Source organism: Equus asinus, chromosome 20 (genome assembly GCF_041296235.1).
Source record: "Equus asinus isolate D_3611 breed Donkey chromosome 20, EquAss-T2T_v2, whole genome shotgun sequence".
In the NCBI taxonomy this organism is placed as follows: domain Eukaryota; kingdom Metazoa; phylum Chordata; class Mammalia; order Perissodactyla; family Equidae; genus Equus; species Equus asinus.
Window position 1 is genome coordinate 44,462,590 of NC_091809.1, and position 15,847 is coordinate 44,478,436.

At 48.8% G+C, this 15,847-nt stretch overlaps 1 protein-coding gene across 2 annotated transcripts in view; it reads right to left on the reverse strand.

Moving 5' to 3' along the window:
• POU2F3 (POU class 2 homeobox 3) overlaps positions 1–15,847 on the reverse strand; it is a 74,215-nt gene that overhangs the window by 8,901 nt on the left and 49,467 nt on the right. For both annotated transcript variants that reach the window (XM_070490077.1, XM_014855705.3), the window contains exons 4-10: positions 12,773–12,877; positions 11,423–11,525; positions 8,725–8,807; positions 6,199–6,381; positions 5,635–5,776; positions 3,869–4,005; positions 2,241–2,402 (exon numbers count right to left, since the gene is read on the reverse strand). In XM_070490077.1, coding sequence (XP_070346178.1) covers positions 2,241–2,402; positions 3,869–4,005; positions 5,635–5,776; positions 6,199–6,381; positions 8,725–8,807; positions 11,423–11,525; positions 12,773–12,877 — 915 coding nt within the window. The remainder of the gene's footprint in view (positions 1–2,240; positions 2,403–3,868; positions 4,006–5,634; positions 5,777–6,198; positions 6,382–8,724; positions 8,808–11,422; positions 11,526–12,772; positions 12,878–15,847) is intronic.

The window sequence follows — 15,847 nt, forward strand, 5'->3', positions numbered from 1 at the left end:
AGTATGCTTATGACTCCCAATCCATATCTCTATGCTGGCCTTCCCTCCTGACCTCCAGGCCCATGATTCCAAGTGCCCAGGGACATTCCCACTTGGGTTTCCCCTAGGCCTCACTGTACATCATAATGATGTAAAGAACAGAAATCATCACTTTTTCCTACTCCCAAACCAGTTCCTCCACCTGTGTTTGCTTTTCCATCAACAGCACCACCATCTACCCAATCAGCCCAGCCTGAATGCTGAGAGTCATCCCAGAGTATTCTCTCTCCTTCATTGCTCTCCCTGCCCCCACCCGATTTCCAGTGTATTAACCAAGACCTAATAATTCTACCTTCTAATTATCTCCTGAATCTCTCCCATCGCCCTCATTCTTACCACGTGGCTCTGCCTCAGCCCTCATTATTCCTCTACCGGATAACCACAGTCATGTCCAACTGGTCTCCCTGCAATGAATCTTGTGATTCTGAAGACACACTTTATACTGCAGTCAGAGCGATCATTCTGAAAAGCAAATCTGAGCAGGCCAGTGCTCTGTTTAACGTCCTTCAATGACTCCTCCAAGACTTCAAGCTCCTTAGCATTGCACATAGTCCCCTCAGTCCTGCCTTTGCTGATCTATCCAGCCTCTTCTTCCAACATTCCTCCACGCGGAACCACCTGCGGTTTCATGAATGTGCCATATATTCTCCCTGCTGCATACCACTGTTCTCATCCTTTCCCCTTGTGAGAACTCCACCTCCCACTTATTTGCCTCATCACTCCTTCCTGTCCTTTTAGACTCAGCTCAGGTACTAATTATCTCCTTGGGGAAGCTTTCCCTAACTACCACCTCCCAAGGCTTTGTTAGCTGCTACTCCAAAGTTCTCCTAGAGAAATTGTCATGTTGTTTATCATTTGTTTATTTGTCTATCCCCTCTACTAGGCAGTGAGGTCCTCTGGGACAGGGGACAAATATTATTTATTTGTGTATGCCCAGCACTCCACACAAAGACCAATATAGAGTTGATAGTCAAATGTTTGGTGAAAGCATGAACAATGGTGTAGTTTTTATTAAACAACTATGTCCCACCCTGGACAAGGCTGAATCTCACCCATCCTTGAGTGCTGAAAGACTAGAGGACAACACCATTATCCCCAACTACCTTAACTTTCCAACCATCATCATCCCCAGGGATGGAGAAGAACCCTCCCATGCCTGCCTACCAGGCACTATCTCTCTCCTGGATGTAGAAGATATTTCCTATTCTCCCAACTTCCAAGGCTGCCTAAACTGCAAATTATTCCCAGCCCTGACTTCTCCCCTGAATGCCAGAACCATAGATATAACTGTCTACCTGCCACTTCCTCTCAGATGCCCAGGAGAGGTGTCTAGCTTAATACGACCAGCTCCAAATTTTTAGTTTTCCCCCTCAAACCTCTTCCTCCTGCAGGCTCATCATCTCAAAAAGTGGCAGCACTTTCTAATCAGTTGCCCAGGCCAAAATGCTTGAAGTCCTCTTTGCCTCATTTCTCATACTCTGTATCTGAGCTATCAGCACAACTTGTTGGCTCCATGGTCGAAGTATATTCAGAATCCAACCACTTCTTCTCACCACCATGGCTATCGCCCCAGCCCAAGCCTCCACTGCTCTCAGCCTGATTTTTGTAATGCTCCAGGCTCGTCTCCTGCTTCCACACAGATTGTTCTCCACACAGCAGCCATGTCAGCCAGCTCAGGCTTCTCTGCTGAGAGCTCTCCAGCAGCTTCTTATTTCACTCCAACTAAAAGTCAGGGTCCTTTCAACGGCCCCCAAGACCTTGGGTGGTCTGCTCCCTGCTACTCCTCTGACTTCATCTCCAACTTCTTGCCTCCTTCCTGGCTCTGGCCCAGCTTACACTGGCCTCCTTGCTGTTCCACAAACATGCCAGGTCTTTTCACTTGCTGGTCCCTCTGCCTGGAACACTCTTTCCCCCAGATATTTCATTCCCTTTCAACACTGAGGTCTCTGTTCAAATGTCACCTTATCAGAGAGGTCCTCTCTGACCTCTCTATCAAAAAAGCATCTCCCCACTATCACTTTCTATCCCCTTAGCCTTCTTGATTTTTCTTTAGATATTTAATATAAGCATCTATTTGCTTATTTATTGTATGCCTCCCTAAACTTCCAAGCCCCATATTCCCCAGAATGAAGAAGACTCTTTGCCTTCCAGGCATCATCTTCCCCAGTGCTTGGCAGGCAACTTGGTTCCCGGCCACTCACCAGTCGGGAATTGTAAATGGGCGATTTGATGGGTGTGGCCATAGGGCAGTTGATTCGCTTCTCCTTTTGGCGTCGGTTGCAGAACCAGACCCTCACCACCTCCTTCTCCATGGACAACTGCTCTGCAATCATGGAGATCTCCTCTGAGCTGGGTTTGGGGTTCTACAGAGACCAAAGAGATAGAGGGCTGTCAGGAGGAGAAAGGAATAGGGTCAAGAATCGGGGGTGGGGGACAGATGTTCCAGAGAAGCAGGATAGAACAATAGATGCATCAAAAGCTTTAGAAGCAGACCTAGAACAGAATATAGGCTTTATCACTTACTGTGTGTTTTAGGAAACTTTCTTAACCTCTCTGAGCCTCAGTCTTATCATCTATGAAATGAGAATAATAATGCCTACCATATAGGATTATTGTGAGGATTGAATGAGAAAATGTGTGTAAAGTGCCAAGCACAGGCCTGACACTGAGTACAGGCTTTATAAACGTAGGTTCTTTTCTGTCACTCCTTCCTTCAGGAAAAGTTCTGGAAAGAGGGGTCCATTGATGAGTTATGTGGGGCAGGAAGAATCCCCAGAAGCTGTGCTCCCCTCTGTGTTCTTTCTTTCTAACCTGATGATATCCTTCTCCTGTGTCATTGCTGCCTGTCCTACCTCAAAATAGGAAATCATAAAGCTAAAACTCATGGACCCATCAAGACTGTGGAGATTATATGTATCTATCGATCACTGTCTTCTTCTGACCCCTCCCCACACCCAATCTTTGATCTCAGCCCCGTTTCCTCCCTCCTTACTCTTGTGCTCTGAGAAACCTAATCAGAATGAAAAGCCTAGCTCTTGTCATCCTGCCAGGAGAATGCAGCCACAAATCCTTGAGCCAGATGCAGTGGAGAATCTGCTGGAGGGGCAGCAGTCCTGGAGGCCTGGAGGATGGACCTGTGTGGTGTGGATGGAGGCTCTGGAGGCTGGTACCTAAGGGATCCTGATTAGTAGCTGTTTAGACCACACCTGTTTTCCCCTCTTCTCTCCCCCATCTCCCACGGAACACATAGCTGGTATTATTAGCTTCCACATACTGGCTCAAGAATATGCTTTTGCTATAAGTTCCAAAAAATGTATGTATATAGTATGGTCACAGGTATTTAAATGTGTGTGGAAAAGGAAATACACGTAGACGGCATTTGATGGTGGATTTTTTTTTCTACATTGTGCATTTTTCTAATTATTTACAATGAGGCTTTATTACATTCATAATTTGAAAAATACAAAACAATTTATAGAAAATAAAGAATTTATATATAATGCCCTGGCTTTGCTCCGTTTACCTCAACTGGATACATAGATACACCCTCTTCTGGGACCCTATCTCCCATTCTTTAAATCTCCCAGTGAGAGAGACAATGGGCCCCAAATAGATGTCATGGCAAGAAGGGTCAGTGGAGGAAAAGTTCCTGGAACCTGAGATGAAGGGCAGCCTCGAACACCTGGGGATGGAGTGTATCTTTGCTTTCTAACCCTTTCCCAGGGCAGGTATATGGTGGTGAGGGGTTGGTGTCCAGGGGTCTGTGTGAGCCTGCTCATGCAGCTGTGGAAGTTGGCCCACCCGCTTCCCCCCTGAAGAGGCCACTCACATCTTGAAATCTCTTCTCTAGAGTCAGGCGGATGTTGGTCTCGATGCTGGTCCGTTTCTTTCTCTTCCTACCGAACACTTCGCTGAGGGTGGGGTAAGAGCTGGGAGTGCTCATGGAGGGGTCTGACGGAGAGGATTCTGTCGGGAGGTGAAAGAGCAGAGGAGGCTCAGAGAAGGGAACACATGGCTGGTTCAGGCCCTGTTGTAACGGACTCGAGGTCCAATGACCTTCTTGGTGGGTTCTGCAGTGGCATTTTCAGGACCAGCCCCCTCCCCCCGGCAGGAGAGCCAGAAGAGATCAAGAATCGTGCTTCTCTTCGTTGCTCTGGGCAAAGGTCTTCCATGACTCCCAGAGCAGTGCCTGCAGTGTTTGCGGTCATGGTTCAGGGACGGCAACATCAGCGCCATGTGTAGGCGTGAGTGGGTGCAGGCAGAGCTCCTACAAGTCACATTTGTGAGTCTGTCTTTTACGAGTATGCCTGGACGTGAATACCAAGTAACATGTGAATTGGCGTTTTGAACTAAAAGCAATGGCACTTGGTGGCAGAATGTTGGTGTTGACGCCATTTTCTTTTTAGTGTGTTAGAGCTGAGGCTGTAAGATCGATAGGCAGGGATATCCCTCAGGAAGGATTCAGGTGTTAGCTGGGGCATCACACTAGAAATGATCTATAAGGTCCTTGCCCAAAGACCCTAAGACCCTCTGATCATATTTCTCACTTCAGTGCTGCAGTAAAAGTAGCCCAAGGGACGGCCTGTCAGGGGGACTTCCGAGAGGGTAACACCCGTGGCTGCCCACCCCACCCCTTCCTCCTTCTCCACAGTAACCACTAATCTACACGTATCTATTTCATAGGTCCCAGCCTTGGCACTGGCTCTGCTCCTTCCCTGTCTACCTAGACCAGGTGTTCTCAACCGGGAGCGATTTTGCACCACCATCACTCCCCCAGGGGACATTTGGCAATATCTGGAGACATTTTTGCATGTCTCAATGGGGGGCAGGTGCTACCGGCATCTAGTGGGAGGAGACCAAGGATGCTGCTACATCTAAATACCCTACAATTCACAGGACAGCCTCCCACAACAAAGAATTACTGGCCTAAGATATTGATGGTTGAGAAACTGTCTCATGCTATTCCCTGACACCAACTCTTCTATTCAGTATGCTAAACACTTTGCCCTCGGCTTACACCCTTGACCTCCTGGGATGCCTCCCTGACCACCACGTGTGACTGAATCTCCTGCAAACCCCTCACCTGCTGTAAGGCTTTCCTGACCAGTCTAGTTCACAGTAACTCCCTGCCCCCTGAAAACCTACTCAAGAATTAGCCAGGCAGAGATCTTGTGTGGTGCCTGTCGCCTCCCCCTCCCAGCCATGAGAACCCACTTTCCTGTCCCCCGACCTAGACCTCATCCAGACTGCAGTCTCGGTAAGTGTGTTTCCCCTGCAGACCCAAACTTCGTCTCTCGTGAGCTGTCCTGAGGTCTAGGCTGGGTGGGTCTGGGGCAGGGAATGGAAAGGGGACAAGTCTTCATGGCCAGAGACCTAAAGCCATGTCTTCCAAAGGGCTTTATGAGTAACGAAGCTGACATTTTCATTTCCACTTGCCTGTCTCCTGGGCCTCATTTCTCAGTTGGTTCCAGACTCAGGAGGAGAAGAAAGGGGTGTTACGTATCAACTGCCTACAGCCCCAACACAGACAAGTCACTAGCCCCTTCCCTGCAGAATCCTCTAGGGCACCAGCTGTCCTCTGTCCCTGAGGCCTACCTGCATCGTTCAGCCACTTCTCCAGCAGTGGCTTCAGCTTGCACATGTTCTTGAAGCTCAGATTGAGGGCCTCAAACCGCGAGATGGTGGTCTGGCTGAAGTCGTTGCCATAAAGCTTTCCCATTGCCAGCCCCACGTCTCCCTGCATGTGGGGATTCAAAGGGAGGAACTTGAGAGACAGGCTCCTTCTCTTCTTCGTCTGCACCCCCTACCATCCTAGCACCTATCATGCACCCAGCGAACCTTCAAGCACTCACCCATCACCTCGCCCCTTTCCGGGTTTTTCCCTCTAAGATGGAGAATTGGTCTACTTCTCTCCCTAGACTTTGAGTGGGCCTTGCCTATGTGCCTAGCTTCTAGCCTGGCCCTCATTCCTCTCCCCTCCACCAGCAGTGTCTTCAGTTCTCCCACCAATGGCGACTGTGCCCTATTCTCAGGGAACAGAGGGACACAATGGGCTTGCCCCAAACATAGAGCCTCAGGTTGGTCTTGAAACCCGCACTTGGGAAGACCAGTCTCCACTCACTCGACCTGATTTCTTCCATCTCCTCCCCCTAAACAAACCTGTGTGAAGCCCAGCTTAATGCGCCTCTGCTTGAAGGTCTTGGCAAACTTCTCCAGCTCTTCCAGGTCACTGGGCTCATCAGCCCCTCCAGAGCTGGGTAGATGCTTGGGCACTGGGAGATGCTGGGACGCTTCCAGGTGGGGTTCTAAAGAAGATCCTGGCAGCCCGGGGCGCCCAACTGCCTAAGAGGGAATATACGCCAAGCAGATCCACAAATAGTCAACAGATCAGATGGCATTTTTCTGATATTTTGTACTAACAGGCCCACTCAGAGGATGACAGATCCCTGGGGACATCTGATTCCTATTTTTTCAGTGGGCTGAAAGTGGAAATTGGAGCTTCTGTGAAGGGTTAGTAAATAGCTAGAATAGCTGGGGTAGAAACAGAAGGAATGTGGGGCAGGGAAGTGACCTTTCTGGGTTCTGGCCTATGACTCAATGTTTGACTCTGAGCAGGTGACTTCCTTCTTTCAGTTTTCCACCATAAAAGGAGCAACCTGGGTTGTTTACAAAGATTCCAAAACCAAATCTCAGAATGGGACAGGGAAAAGGGGGTTGGCTTTGCCTGTTCTTTTCCACAAAGCAAAGTAACTGAGGTGTTCGACAGGCATTAACTGAAGATAACAGAGGGCATCGGATAGTCACTGCACTAATAGAATTTGCATAACATTTCAAACTCTTGTGACTGTCACTTTACTCTCTAAACCACCATTTTCTTTCATGAGAGTGTTTTTCACTTTTGAAAAAATGTCAAAGGTATCCCAGTGCTATCAGAATGTATCTTGATCTCATTCCTAGTTGTCAGGAGATATTCTTTCTTTAGTTTATTTTCATAGGAAAAGGGACCCTTAAACCTGGAAGCCACGTTGCGCCCATTTGGGGTCAGAAGTGAAGATATCTATCATTCCACAAAGTGGGAGTGGGAGCCAGGCCTAGGGGTCCAGACACTGTGTCCCGAACAGGGGCCACTGACCATGTGGATAACTTGGCCTAAGTCCATCCTCCTCTCTCTCTTCCCAGTTTACTCTTTTCCTAGGCTGGGGTCAGCTTTACTCCTTCTTCCTTCCAAAACATTCAGGTCTACCATTCAGATGGGCATCCTTATGAGGAGGAAGTTAGAAGGACCAGAGAGAAGTTAAGGATTCTTTTCCCTGATACAGGGTCTTTTAGAACAGAATGATTTGAAACCATTACGGATTTGATCCTGTTTGCAGGGAGGGGGTGGCACAGACCAGACCCTCAGGACAAAGCCTAAGTCCTCTTTGAGCCCCTTCCTTTCCATTAATTCATTTGTTCTCTCATCTGACAAATACTTACTGAGTTCTTTGCTAGACCGTCTCCTTCCCCTCTTCACATGCAATCAGGAGCTGAACTGCATTGACCCAACTTCCCTAAACATCTCCTCACTCATCCCCTCCTCTCTGTTCTCATTGCCACAAACCTAAGCCGGTCCCTGCTTACCGCTGCCCAGGAGGATCTTAATCACCTTCTCAACAGCCTCCCTGCTTCTGGCCTCTCCCGGCTCTCATCACATAAGATGTGAGAGTTGAACTTGAGGATTCCCTAACATCTGTTCCAGACCTAAGTTTATGATGATTCTGAGGAGAGCAGTCAGGAGGAAGTACAAAGCTTACGATTCTGGCGTCCCCATTTCTATTAGCCAGTAGAGGGCACCTTCCCCCCTTCCAGGTGTCTTCAGTGTACTCTAGCCCTCTAAAATCCTGGCCCTTCCTGACCCATGGGGATCTTAGCACAGAGAAGGGACATTAGGATCTCTGCAGTCATTCCCAACTCTTCTGCACATCCATCTCTGCAGAGCCATCTTGCGCAGCCGTGAAGGTCATTAACTGCACGGGGCACCCAGACGAGGGGAGGAGTGGCAGCTACCACACAGCTTCTTCTGCCCTGGCCAAGCCAGACACACTGGTATGTGGCGGCATCTGGCTGGAGGAAGAGGTGTCTTTTTTTCTAATTGGCAATCAGGTGGTGCAGGGAACCACGCAGCTCTGCAAACAGCCTCTCTGGCAGACCTCAGTGCTCCTGACCTGCACACGTGCCCACTGCAGGATGCAGCCTCGGATAGTAGATCTTAAGAGAGGCCCAGAGGTGAGAGACACTGACTTTGTGGTCTGGGGACATGAGATCTATGGGACTCTGGTCTCTGCCTTGGGGCTTAAGAGCACCCAGCCAGGGCTGGCGGCCACCTTGGCATCCCTGGAAAGTCAGCTGACCCATGGTTCTAAGAGGAGTGCTGCTAGGGCCTGATCGGGCTGGAGTGGAGTGGCCGCAGTACTGAGCAGGCTGGCCAGGGAGCTGGAATCTCTGGGTTCTCCTTCTGGCTCCTTCAGTCACATTGGGCCGATCACTTCCCCTGGCTGCAGCTTAAATGTCCTCGTGTGCCAGCAGGAATAGACCCTGGCTTTTCCCTCTTCTCAGAGGGGTAAGTGTACCAACAAAACCAGGGAGCTTAACTCTGTCAGGAGCTGAGACATTCCTAGAGGAAACAGGAACAATGTGGTTGTTTACCTGGGACGCCAGGCCAGGCCCCGTCTGCGGGAGGAGGAGTGAGCTTTGTTGCTGTGGAAAGGGGAGAAGATTTGGCTGCAGACCTGGGTGAAAGGGGAGGGACAAAGGAACAAAGGAATAAAATCCAGGCCATCGGAAAGACATGCTCTACAACTTTGGAACCACAATAGCTGTCTCCACCCCCTACTACCTAATCAGGTCCCTTGACCCACCTCAAGCCTCCGTGGAGAGGCCCCCACGGGCACTGCCAGGCATTGCCACACACAGCTGGAGGCGAATCAGACACAGGGATAAACAGATGTAAACAGCAGTCCCCAAACCAGTCCTTCTGCTTGCCTGCCTGCCTGGAGTGGTGCAAGGCTGAGGAGGATGAAGACAGTCTGCTCTGGTATCTGATAACCAGGGCTGAAGAAATCCAAGACGGAAGGAGATGCGGGAAGTGACAGCTAAGAATTCAAGCTGGAGCTGAGGATTTCCGTTTTGCCTGCAGAAGTAGCTGGGATGGCTACTTCTGCAGGCAAAGATGCAGAGATGTCAGACTAAGTAGATGGGGCCGTACAGCTCCAAAGGGCAGTGGATCATTGGCCAGAGGCTCTTGGCAGAACCAGGACATTTTACACTTGGGAGAAAGGGCTAAGAGAGTAAGGGAAGATGAGAGGCCAAGTGTGGGGAAGTTCAGTCTGTCTCTCTGGTGGTGTGGACTACACCTGCTCGTTGCACTGCCTGAAGATGGCTTTCTCTTTCCCTCTCCAGGAAAACTGTCCATGAAGGGCTCTGCCCGGCTGCTGGTCATGACAGTGGCCTCCCTCTAGGAAGGGCCACAGCCAGGAACTCTTACTTTCACTGAGGGAATGGGGCCATCAAACTACCACAGCAGATGATGGGGCGGGTCACCCCAATCACTCAGCACAGAGCAGAACCTTGGGGTGTCTATTGTCCCCAAGCTGTTTTGGGTCACCGATGTACAGCATCTCCTGATGCTGACCTTTATACTCCTCAGCCTAAAAAAGTCAGGGCTTAATTTTTCCTTACTAAGATAAATAGGCACAAAGCTCTTATAAGGAACCCTGGACTGGGAGTCCAGAGGCTTGACTACTAATAGTAATCTAATATTTGTATTGCGTTTTGAAATATACAAACCCTTTTCACATGCATTATTTCAAATAACCCTCAATAACCTTGTGAGGTAGAGTTTTGCTATTATTCCATTTTTATAAAGGAGGAAATGGAAACTCAGAGAGGTTAGGTAAGTTTCTCAAGGAAACACAGCTAATAAGTGATTTTTTTTTTTACCAATGAATTTTTCTGACTCCAAATTTTGAACTAGGTTCCCCCCCTCCCCCGTGCTTCATACACTGATCTCATTGGTTATATGCCTCAGCCATTTTTCACATCACTATCTTCCCAAAAAATTGAATTAATTGTTATCTTCCTTTTCCTATTCCAAGAATATGATATATATTGTTTAGCTAATACTTAAAGGTTCAAATGTGTTCTCATTCATCATCATAATAACACTCTGAGATGACTTGGAAATTAAGGTTTGGGACTACAATTTTGGAAGAGTTGAATCTTCTTTGGATTCTGGGTTCCCAAAGCCTCTACTTGGGATTTGTACAATGGAGGGGAGCTTATAATTCCTCCACCACTTTTGGCTCTAGTTAGTGGAGCTGGGAGAGAGAGAGGCAGGACAGTACAACGGCCAAGAACATGGGTTTCAGACAGACTGATCTGGAACCTTCTGGTAGGTCACCAGAGACATAATATGACTACCTATACACAGTTATTTTATTTTATTTTTTTGCTGAGGAAGCTTAGCCCTCAGCTGACATCTGTGCCAATCTTCTTTTTTTTGCTTGAGGAAAATTAGCTCTGAGCTAACATCTGTGCCAATCTTCCTTTACTTTGTATGTGGGTTGCCGCCACAGCATGGCTGACGAGTGATGTAAGTCCACATTCGGGAACAAACCTATGAATGTCGGGACACTGAAGCAGAGCGCTGAACTTAACCACTACAACACAGAGCCAGCCCCTGCACAAGGTTGTTTTGAAAAATGTCAGGAAAATCACTCAGCAGAGCTCCTGGCATATCATGATCAAGAAATGTTGGCTAATATTATGAATATTCTGTCTCTTTTGCTCTTGGCCAAAGAGAAGTTCTCTGGTAGCAACTTCCCTGCCAAAGAAAATCCGAAATCCCTCTCGACAGCCTGTGGGTGGCACTGCCGCTCTATCCGAATAGAACCACAGTCGGGCTTCCCAGAGGTGAAGTCTGAATCCGTTCCCGGAGATTTCCAAGGAATTGGGACTTGTCATATACCACATCAACCAAGGAGTGCCTCCTTCTTTGTACTGTTCCCTGAGAGATTTCCAAGGAATTGGGACTTGTCTGTACTGTGTTTCTCAAGGAGCTCCTCCTTCCTTGTATACCCCAGCTTCCTGCCACCCTTCCTCCCAGCACCTTCAGATTCGACTCTATGAAATTGAAGTGGTGGGCCAGACCAAGCACGAGGCTGGGGAGACTCAGTCGGGAGGGGCAATCCCAGGGTCCCTACCTCAGGCCCCAAGGTGGACAAGCTGGTCTGAATACCAGAGGGATGAGCCACTCCCCACGCCCCACACTTGGGCATCCCCACTGGGCAAGCAGCAGCAACACTTTACTGGATTCGGTCCTTGTGGAAAGCCCCAAGCTTCTTACCTTGCTGCCCAGGCTGGGTCTGAGATAGCAGGAACTGGGATACAGACTGTAGGTGGCCAGGAACCAGCACGAGCTGCTGGAGCGGGTGGAGGGTAGTCATGTCCTACACGCGAGGAGATACACATATCACAGAATTTACAAGCTGGGGGGACCAGTGCCATCTGCCTGCTGCCCGTCTGTCCCAAAGGCCTCCACACCCTTAGAGTTTGTGGGCATTGACCTTGCCTTATGCCTCTGTGTAACCCCAGTGTCTGGCACATAGTAGCTGTTCCCTTAATGCTGGTGTTGTTACAGCTCCTGCACTTGGCCAGGCAGTGCCTTGCAACCTACTGTTACTTAGACCTTGCCTTGTTATTTAACTTTTCTGTGAGTCAGGCCTGTCTCCCAACTAGACTGTAAATGCCCTGAGAGCACTGACTGGGTATTATACATCTCAAAGGTTTACCCTAGAAGTGATGTGCAATCCCAATTGTCCATTGTTACTATTTTTTTAAAAGCTCACGCCACTTGATTATGCTAAAAGCCATGTCTTGGCCATTTCCTGGGCCTGAACCTTTCCTGGAGGAAGGGGCAGGTTACTAGTTCTTAATAAAACCAATTTGACTAAACAGAAAGTCCGTTTCCCCCGATTTCCTCCCGCCAACCCCAAAAAGGGAAATACTAGTCCCAATACTTGGGGACCTGGGAGTGCTCTGAGATCTAGACCCCCCCAGGGCTCTGTGACCCTGCAGGCCTGAGCTTAGGTCTGTGCGGTAGACGTGGTGAACCCTTGCTGAATGAAGCAGGGAAGGAATGGATGCACCTTCTAGTCTTAAATATTTCCAGAGGAGGGATGGCTCTTTCTTCCCCAGGTCATCCAGACCAAGAAAGGGGACACCACATGGACATCCACCCTCTCAGACACTGGCCGTTACTGTTTCTGGATGCCTCTTTCTGCCCCGCACCAGCACCCTGTTCTACTTTGGCTTTGATGTAAAACCTTGGAGAAGGGAGGAGAGTGGGCCCGCTGGGGACAGAATTGCTCTGTATTTGTAGCAGTAGGTGTCATCATAGGGCTCCTCTGAATACGGCTGGAAGACGCCAGCCCTGTAGTTGCCAGGTCCACCATTTTGGCAAGATTGGCTCCTTTTTCTCCCAGCGAGGCAGAGACCTCCCTCTTCACATAACCAGCCAAGCTGCAGCTTTAAGAGGATGTTTTGTAAGCCCATGTGCACCCCAGGCCTCCCAACCCCTTTCTCCCCTTCCCTGCAGGGGGTTCTTTAGACCAGTATGGATTCACTGAGAGCCAGATCTACAGATCAAGCAGTTTGCAGAAGGCTTGAGATAAACCTGACAAGGATTGGCATTTACCCCAGACATTTGGTTTCCGGCCATCATGGCAGGTCCTTGGCTCAGGTGGCATGGCCGATGAGAGAGGGTCTGCTGCAGGGAGTCACTGAGGTCCTCAGTTTTAATCTGTGAGTGGAGGCACGAGGAGAGCATCAGTCCTAGGCCTGCCCAGGCAGACGGAAATGGAAACTTCGAGAAGAGCAAGGCAGGAAGCTGAGTGACAAGCTGGGAGAGTGAAGAGCTAGAACAGTGCCTGCTGGGCTGCAGCTGGATTTTCCTGCGTGCGTGTGCCCTTCAGGCCAGGGCAGCTCGTGAGACACAGAGGTGAGGGGCCCTCTAGAGTAATAATCTGCAAGATGGGGAATCCACTTAGCTCAGTTATTTCCAAACACCATTCTGGAGTCTATGCCCATACATGGGGCAGTTTACGTTCTTCTCATTGAAATGAGAAAAAATAAGGATATTGTAGTGACTTGAAAAAATTTCTTTAAAATTCTGAGATGACTTTTTTTTTTCTTGGGGGGATATGTCAGAATTTCTTCTATGAAGTGATGGTGATCCTAAGTGGCATTTTTTAAACTCCCCACCTCACAAAGTACAAAAATTGGCGACCCTTTATCAACTTCCCCTATATTCTGTTTTTTATTTTCCAGGTACACAAAATCCCAAAGTCTGGGAACCAGCTTTCCCTCCATCCCCGCCTTGTTTTCCACACTCCTCCATCCTCTGCGTGCTAAGCTGCCTCCGTAGCCAGCCCTCTTTGCCCATGTGGCTTTGGTGACAGTCCTTGCCTGTCTCCCTACAGGCAAGGACATGTCTCCCTCACAGTCGCTGCTGCAGTTGCAGCCTGAGGGGCCTGTGGTGGTTTCCAAGCTCTGCCCAGCCTCCAGCACCCTTCGATGACAGCACACCCACCCACTCGTGGGTTTCCCAGGTGTCCAAGGGCAGGGCAGGAAGCACAACTTGTGCCCACCCCTCCTCCCACCCCGAGAACAGCTTCACTCTTGCAGCTTTTCAGGAAGTTCATTTGCGGGCTGTGGGGCGGAGGAGCCAAGCGATTTTGAATTCATATAATATGGCAAGGAGCATGGGATCTAGACCATACCCTATAAATGACATTGGGGAGACCCTCTGATGGAAACTCTTGGCCATAGAGATCCTGCTAAAAGCATTTTTTTGGTCTGTGCTGGGAATGTCAGTGACATCCCAGAATCTCTCCTGTCTCTATAGTTTAACCCAAGTTAAAGGTTCATACTAACAGCTATACTTGTGCTTAATCTCTGTGGGAAAATGGTGCTGTGGAACACTTAAAGAAAGAATTCCCTTTAGTTGGAGAGTTAGGAAGATCCTATAGAGTGACTGAGACCGAGGAGGGAGCTAACGTCCTAAATATGTGCCTTGCACATAGTGGGAACCCACTGCCTGTTAATTGAATAAAAGACATAAACACAACCCATCTCTCCACGGTCTCCAGTGGGATACATTGGGGAAAACATTTAACAGGGAGCTAGACTTTGTTTCTAGTCCTAACTCTGACTCTAACATACTATGTAAACTTGAACAATCATTTAGCCTCTAGGGGACTTGGTTTCTCCATCTGTTATACGCTTCTCTATGATTTTTCTCTCTTTCAGCCCTAAAATGGAATTATCAATTCTAATTGCCTAGTGCATTTGGCAGACCTGGCTAGTCCAGGTTGCTGTCATGTTCTTAGAGAAAGCAGATCTAAACAGCACCGAGAAGCCCTTGTTGCACCAGAATTGGTAAGAGGATGCTTCTTTCAGGGACAGTGTTTACAAATCATTCCTTTCTTCTCCTCTCACCCAAGGAGACTCTCCTGGAGCCTTGGAAGCAAAGAGGAGGAAGGGAGAGAGATAGGAAGGAGCATAGTAGGGGCAGAGCTAGACTTTCGGAAAACTCAAAAGGCATGGCCACCCGGACACGCTCTCCAGGACAGCCCCAATCCCTATCCCCAATGCCCCTGAGCTCTTCCTACCACACTAGGCATCTCTATCTAAGGAGCTCTAGCATCCTAGTTCTTCCCCCGAAAATTAGAGTTTTCACAGGGATTCCAGGGAAACGTTTGTTAGCAAGTTTTAGAAAGCTAGAAATAGATGATAAACTACTTATTTAAAATCACCGCCACCCTTAAGGTTTGCTCCAAGAGGAGACTTTATTGAAGCAAAGCCTTTTTGGCCAGCCTCCCCTCCCCACATCTCCCCTCTCTATCCCCCTCCTGCCCCAGGGCATCCCTCGTCCTAGAGTGGGGACAGGTGAGGCAGGATGGAGGAAGAGGGACGGGGGAGAACATGGAAAATTGGAGCTGAAACCACAGTGGTGGAACCACCGCAGGCAGCTTGGCACAGCTTCAGCTGCGAGGCAAGTGTCAGGCTTCCTTTATAGACTTATTATGAGCAATGGAGAGATAAGGAGGTGCAGCTATGACAGAGCTTGAAAACATGTGCTTTGCCTCCAACCCAGGCACTATCTGTTAGAATCAGTGCCAGGTCTTCCTGCAACACTTAATTTCAGAAACCAGCGCCATCATAAAAGAAAACGCACCCTTTCATCTGTTTCCTGGATCAATTGCCCTCCAAACTCTTCAAGGGGCACTTTCGACCTCCCAGGTCTGAAAACGAAGTGCCTGATAGCAGAAAGTTCCTTAGGGGGTCAGTCCGGGGCGTTCTGACTATGCAGTGTGCTATTCTTCTGAGTTTTTGCTTTGTCGACATTTTACTCTCTTGTTTTTCATAATTCATTACCCCTTGTTTGTGAGCTGCTGAGAGTAACCCCCAAAGAAGACAATCCTAAACAAACCCAGTTGAAAGACAATAAAGAAGACTTCTTTTTCTATGACAAGTTCTAAAGTCTCTGCTTGGGTGCGTGGGTGGGTCTCAGAAAGGGCAGAGCTGGAAGAGGAGGGGAAGCAGGTACATCAGCTGCCCATACGCTTTGCCGACAATTCTCTGAGAGTTCAGAGGCTAAGAAACTAAGAAATAAAGTCCTTCACAAATCAAAAAATCCCTTTCACAGCTGTCGAGTGGAAAAGATTGGAGCCTTTCCAGGCAACTGGGTGTTGGCTGTGGATCTGGAAGA